The sequence below is a fragment of the Tachysurus fulvidraco genome, chromosome 14 (assembly GCF_022655615.1).
Source record: "Tachysurus fulvidraco isolate hzauxx_2018 chromosome 14, HZAU_PFXX_2.0, whole genome shotgun sequence".
NCBI classification, from domain to species: domain Eukaryota; kingdom Metazoa; phylum Chordata; class Actinopteri; order Siluriformes; family Bagridae; genus Tachysurus; species Tachysurus fulvidraco.
In genome coordinates, this window is record NC_062531.1 from 3,340,809 (window position 1) to 3,347,868 (window position 7,060).

At 42.4% G+C, this 7,060-nt stretch overlaps 1 protein-coding gene across 5 annotated transcripts in view; it reads left to right on the forward strand.

Moving 5' to 3' along the window:
- slc6a6a (solute carrier family 6 member 6a) overlaps positions 1-6,790 on the forward strand; it is a 26,523-nt gene extending 19,733 nt beyond the window's left edge. For all 5 annotated transcript variants that reach the window (XM_027151290.2, XM_027151291.2, XM_047799871.1 and 2 more), the window contains 8 exons: positions 658-761; positions 925-1,049; positions 1,158-1,270; positions 2,069-2,206; positions 2,648-2,750; positions 3,458-3,558; positions 3,723-3,893; positions 5,285-6,790. In XM_027151290.2, coding sequence (XP_027007091.1) covers positions 658-761; positions 925-1,049; positions 1,158-1,270; positions 2,069-2,206; positions 2,648-2,750; positions 3,458-3,558; positions 3,723-3,893; positions 5,285-5,437 — 1,008 coding nt within the window. In that variant the 3' untranslated portion in view covers positions 5,438-6,790. The remainder of the gene's footprint in view (positions 1-657; positions 762-924; positions 1,050-1,157; positions 1,271-2,068; positions 2,207-2,647; positions 2,751-3,457; positions 3,559-3,722; positions 3,894-5,284) is intronic.
- Positions 6,791-7,060: the final 270 nt, after the last annotated feature.

Here is a 7,060-nt window from a genome sequence, read left to right on the forward strand (position 1 = left end):
TGTCTCTGTCTGTCTGTTTCTCTCTCTCTCTTTCTCTCTCTCTCTCTGTCTGTCTCTCTCTGTCTCTGTCTGTCTGTTTCTCTCTCTGCCTCTCTCTCTTTCTTTTTCTCTCTCTCTCTCTGTTTCTCTCTCTCTCTTTCTCTCTCTCTCTCTGTCTGTCTCTCTCTGTCTCTGTCTGTCTGTTTCTCTCTCTCTCTGCCTCTCTCTCTTTCTTTTTCTCTCCCTCTCTCTGTTTCTCTCTCTCTGTTTCTCTCTCTCTGTCTCTCTCTGTGGTTCTTTCTCTATTTCATTTCATATTGCTCTCTGTTTCTCTCTCTCTCTCTCTCTCTCTCTCTCTCTCTCTCTCTCTCTCTCCCTCTCTCTTTCCACTTCTATCTTCCTCTCTTTCTTTATTGGCATTGCTGTTTAGTAAAAGCAAGAAGCAAAAGAATAAATGTCCTATAGACTAACAATAACCAGTAAGGGCATAAAAAATAGAAACATTACTTTATCTGATCTCATGTATTATTAAAAGGTATGTGATATGTGATATACTGTATATACAGAAATCTATCTAAATTATATAGAGGCTTAAAGTGTATAGGAGTAGATCTGTATTACATGAGGCTATTTGCTCTTTCTCTCTCTCTCTCTCTCTCTCTCTCTCTCTTATGGCAGGTGTGGATCGATGCAGGGACTCAGATCTTCTTCTCTTATGCTATCTGTCTTGGTGCAATGACTTCACTAGGAAGCTATAATAAATATAAATATAACTGCTATAGGTAAGTAATGTATAGTGAAATTTTTTTGAACACTTCTTTTATTTTTTATCCAGTCTGGACCATGTTGTCAGAGACGAAAAGACAATGTGATAGAAAGTTATCTGATATTGTGCTAAAGTGTGTGTGTGTGTGTGTGTGTGTGTGTGTGTGTGTGTGTGTGTAGGGACTGCTTACTGTTGGGATGCCTGAATAGCGGGACCAGCTTTGTGTCCGGGTTTGCCATATTCTCCATCCTGGGTTTCATGGCGCAGGAGCAGGGTGTGGCCATCGCCGATGTAGCTGAGTCAGGTAGGCTGGGGGTTAAAGGTCAACAGGATTATTTTAGGCATTTTTATTAAGTGTGTGTGCATTTAAAGCAGTGTTTCTTCGTGCGTAATGGATGTGGGTCTCTCTCAGGTCCCGGACTTGCTTTCATTGCATATCCAAAGGCAGTCACTATGATGCCACTGCCCACTTTTTGGGCTATACTCTTCTTCATCATGCTTCTGCTGCTGGGCCTCGACAGTCAGGTGGGTCTCTCTCACACACACACACACACACACACACACACACACACACACACACACACACACACATAATAATCTCATTATGCATGTATTCCTCAATGTCAAACCAAAACCCACAGGCTCAATACTGTATGTGTGTTAACTGGGAGAGGAGAGAGAGTGTTCAGTGTGATGCTCGCTCTACCGTTTAACATCATCTTTATGTTATCTATATGATGAGAAGAGTTTTGGGATACTCAGCCTAGGCTATGACAAGATATATAAGCTCTGTTGTATGTGTGTGTGTTGTGACAGGCATTCATAAGTGTAACACACACACACTCTCAGTGAGGACATAAAATATTACCTCCAGCTCACGCCTTAAGCCTGCAAGCAGACATTGCTGGGATATATTTAGGTCTGGCTTCAGTTAGTCACTTGTGAATGTGTAGACGAAATTTGACAGTTGTGAATTCTCTCTCTCTCTCTCTCTCTCTCTCTCTCGCTGTCGCTCTCTCTCTCACTCTGTCTAATTCTCTCTCTCTCTCTCTCTCTCTCTCTCTCTCTCTCTCTCTCTCTCACACACACACACACACACACACACACAGGTTGTATCAAGTTTATTTTGCAATTCTTCAAGACACACCTACTCATATGCGACATGCTCTGAGTTCAATAAAATCATCAGCATTACGTCATCTCCCAAATCTGTGTACCACTGAGTAAAGGTTTAGGCAATTCACAGATGTTTTCCGCATTTGTGTGTGTGTGTGTGTGTGTGTGTGTGTGTGTGTGTGTGTGTGTGTGTGTGTGTGTTGTCAGTTTGTAGAAGTGGAGGGTCAGATCACCTCCTTGGTGGACCTGTACCCATCCCTCCTAAGGAAGGGATACCGGAGAGAGATCTTCATCGCTGTCATCTGTGTTATCAGTTATTTGGTGGGACTCACCATGGTCACTAATGTAAGAAATTTTCCCTGTGTGTGAGTGTGAATGTGTGTGTGAGTGTGTGTGTGAGTGTGTGAGTGTGCGTGTGAGTGTTTGTGTGAGTGTGAGTGTGCGTGTGAGTGTGCGTGTGAGTGTGCGGGTGAGTGTCTGTGAGACTGACAGACAAATAAGCCACACCTCCTTTACTGAGACTGACAGACACACAGGCCACGCCTCCTTTACTGAGACTGACAGACACATAAGCCACACCTCCTTTACTGAGACTGACAGACACACAGGCCACGCCTCCTTTTCTGAGACTTACAGACACACAGGCCACACCCCCTTTACTGAGACTGACAGCCACACAGGCCACGCCTCCTTTACTGAGACTGACAGACACACAGGCCACGCCTCTATTTAGACTGACAGACACACAGGACACGCCCACATTCACTCGTTTTCTCTTTTTTGCAGGGTGGCATGTATGTGTTCCAGCTGTTTGATTACTATGCAGCCAGCGGTGTGTGCCTTCTCTGGGTTGCATTCTTTGAATGTGTGGCAGTAGCCTGGGTTTATGGTGAGACCATACACACACACACACACACACACACACACATCATGGCCCGACACTTCACAAGGCTGTGATACCAAATGACTCAAAGTACAGTTTGTCCCCTTTGCATGTGTGGGCGATGGATTTGAACCAACATTTGGTCATCTTGAAAATATACTCCAAAACACACACACATACACACACACAAACGCGCACACACACAAACACACACAAACACACACACTCGTCAATCACTGAGGTTGGTAGGGAATATGACCTTTACCTAGTAAAGCCAAAAAATGTACACACACACACACACACACACACACACACACACACACACACACACACACACACACACACACACACACAGTGTAATATATTCCTGGAAATGTAACTGTCCGTGCTTTATAAGCTTGGTGTGTTTGCTGCATCAACATTACAAGTGTTTTAAAATTCATACCACAGTCATTAATAGCAAAAGATCACAGAAAACTTTACCGTTATGACTCAACAACTTCTGACCAATCAGATGTGAGAATTCAACATTGCTGTTGTATAATATTAAATAAGCGATTCTTTAATCAATTGTAGTTTATCTCTGAAAACCACTAGATATTTTAGCCCTTTGTCCATTAATCATATTTAAGACACCTTTAAATGTGGATGCTGAGACGTGCCTCCGATCTAATGAGACGTGTTCATGAATGTGAACTTGTGTGTGACTGCAGGCGCTGATAATTTCTACGATGCTATTGAGGAGATGATTGGCTACAGACCAAACAGTTGGATGAAATGGAGCTGGATGTTGATCACTCCCGTGCTGTGTGTGGTACGTGTGTGTGTGTGTGTGTGTGTGTGTGTGTGTGTGTGTGTGTGTGTGTGTGTGTGTGTGTGTGTGTGTGTGTGTGTGTGTGTGTGTGAGACGAGCGAGGAAGGTATTTAAAGAGGTTGAAGTGTGTCATCGATCTTTCACCATTCTCCTTCCTGTCGCAGGGCTGTTTCGTGTTTTCGCTGGTGAAATACAAACCCCTCACTTATAACAAAGTGTACGAGTATCCCGATTGGTCCATCGGAATTGGTTGGTGTCTGGCACTGGCTTCCATGATTTGCATCCCCATGGTGGTGGTGGTGAAAATCATCCAATCTGATGGCTCGCTGATTGAGGTGAGTTCCTGTAGATGGTTAGTAAGGAATGAAATGCTTTGGTAGAGGAAAGTAATCAACGACAGGACGGTGTGTGTATGTGGCAGCTGTAAAGGAAATAGAAAAACCTTTTTGTGGAGTTTTAAGAACTTTTTAAGAACTAAACAATTGCACTGCATAATTCGTCTCTCTCTCTAAGTTCAGAGGCCTTGAATCACATTCTGCTTTTTCAAGATTCTTTTATCATCACGATACTGAGTAGAAACTAAAGTAGTCCTTAGAGTATAATTCATTTAGAATGTGGTGCAAGTTAAAATTAAAGGCAGGGTCTCCGATTTTTGAGAAATGCTTCAGAAAACTGAGTCGGGCCGAAAAATAAACAAAAAAAGCAATACAAACGTGTGGCCAATGAGCAGAAAGGGGCGGGGCTTGTCGATATTCGGCGGAGAGAGTGTTCGGTGCGCATGTGTGACATTAGCAGAAAGCGGTTTTAACATCGACACGGAGGATAAAAACAAAGAAAGAAAGAGAAGAAAGACTTACGATAAGGCAAGAAGTAGAACGTGTTAATATAGGATCAGCTTTCCAGCGCTGGAGAGAACTGAAGGAGCAGGAAGTCGGCCACATATTCACAGGTTGGAGTTTCCCGAGTCAATAACTCCTGAGCTAAACGCTGTTACTACACAAATAACACCTCTTTTCTATCGTAGTAATGTAGAGAGGCAGCTACAACCGCGTTTTGTGTAGTAACAGCGTTTAGCTCAGGAGTTATTGACTCAGGAAACTCCGACCTGTGAATATGTGGCCGACTTTACTTAAGACGCCGAGGCGCTTTTTTCCTTCTCGATAGGTGAGTAACGTTGGTTTTGCTTTGTTACACTGAACTAATATATGCATTTGTCCTTTACATGATTATGCTTGTGTGTCATTTTTGCTTGTTTGTTTATCTACAATCGTATTGTTCTTCCCTTCAGCTATGATAAAGACACATTTCTTATCATTAGTTGCCTGGGTTACGTATGTATGTGTGGGCCGAGCTATCGATACAGGGGTGGGACCCATTTGGGTTAGGGGCGTGTTTGTTTTGGTGATTTCAAATGTCGACATTGGCTTTCAAAAATCGGAGACCCCACCTTTAAGAATCGAGCGAAAAATAAAAAAAATAAATACAATTGCAGGCAAGACGACAGAATATAAATAAGTCAGTTAAATATTTATATAGATAGAAATGTTATTGCACAATAGTCATGCGTAGTGTTTTGTGTATAAAATAGGGTATTAAAGTGTAACAGTAAATATATAAATAAACGCACACTGAGATTTCCTTAACGACCCATGTTACGTATCGTGCGATTGTGACTTGTCGTTAATGTTGTGTGTGTGTGTGTGTGTGCGTGTGTGTGTTCATGTAGCGGATCAAAGCCGTGGCGGCGCCTGTGAAAGGAGCAAGCTCTCGTCCGAAAGAGTGCGTCCTGAAGAACAGCGAGCTGCTCCACCCGCTCGACCCTAACGGCACTTACGCCCTCACCAGACACACTCACACCATCGTAGAAACTACAATGTGAGACTCTCTATGAGAGAAGCGTGTTCCTCCACCTCCACCTCTTTTCTCTCCTTTACACTGATCGGACTGCTTCATAGTGTGTTCTAGTCGTATTTTTACACGGGGAGGTCGGAAATAATCATTTACACTCCCAATACTATCCTTTGCTGTTTAGGAAATTTTCTATTCATTATTATCATCATCATCATTATTATTATTATTATTATTATTATTATTATTATTATTGTGGTATTGTTGTTATTATGAGATCACTGTAATCGTTGCTAGTAACGCTAAGATTTGTTGAGGTTGAGGCTGGGAGAGACGCCGCCTCGTCCTAGGAACTGTGAAAGTTGTTTAGGAGGAAGTTTGAGCCTTTTATTTCAAAAAAGAAATAACAAAGACTGCGGTGAAGTAAAAGTGGTTAGATTTTTTTTTTAGCTCTACTAATCAGCAGGTGTGTAAGTGACAGTTTGTGGCAGTGAGGTTTCCTGTACAGCGTTCTTCGTCTTGATGAAGCTGAATGTACCTCCGCATTGTGCGGAAGCTCTGCACTGCTTACACACACACACACACACACACACACACACACATGCACGCACAGATATTTGATTTATTGGAGAGGGATACATCCTCAAGCGTGTGCACATTTTTCCCAGTGGTGCCCTTTTTAAAACCCTTTGTGCACTTTAGTAATCACTGCCAGATCACACACACACACACACACACACACACACAGTATATATACACACACACACACAGCCATCGTGTTGCTCTAATAACGTAGGCAGCTGTGCTTTTTATATATGCTAAGTATCTCATGCTGATCTTCTCATTTAAGAGAGGAGATTTAAAATCGTTTTCTTTTTTTAATTAGGAAAAAAAAATAAAAAAATTCAGGGTTGCCTGATCACCCTACTGCTGAGTCCGAGGGTAAATTGTTTACCCGTAGTCCAGCAATAACCGTCCCTCCTTTTACTGCCTTTCAGAAAGCAAGACACCTTTTCATCCGATTCATTTGTTTGTTCGTTGTTCTTTCTCCTTGCCGTTTGTTCACAAAGAAAACTCCAGACAGCCTCGTGTCCTGTGTAATTATCAAGCACTGCCAGTCAAAAACCTAGAAAATGCCTCTGTCTGAGTTTCAACGCAATTTAATTGTAGTTATACCTTGTTCACGAAAATCCTCATTTCTGATTGGCTGGTACAGTCAACGGTACAATGAAGCTCATTAATAAAGCTCCAGAACATCTCCACTGGAACACGTTCTACTAAAAGATCTGTATTAAAGATTATCAGGAATGGAGAGTGGGGAGAGGGAGGAAGGAAGGAAGGAAGGAAGGAAGGAAGGAAGGAAGGAAGGAAGGAAGAAAGAAAGGGAGGGGGGTGGAGGGAGGAAGGAAGAGAGAGAGTGGCAGGATGTAAGGAAGGAACAAAGAATGAAAGAAAGGGAGGGGGAGGAAGAGAGAGAGAGGCAGAGTATAAGGAAGGAAGAAAGAAAGAAAGAAAGAAAGAAAGAAAGAAAAAGAAAGAAAGAAAGAAAGAAAGCATGTTAAAGATAATCTGAATGTCACACTGATTAAGGTGTTAAGTAGACGGATATAAACCTGAACATCATCATCAAAGTCCAGTCAAGTCAAGAAGCTTT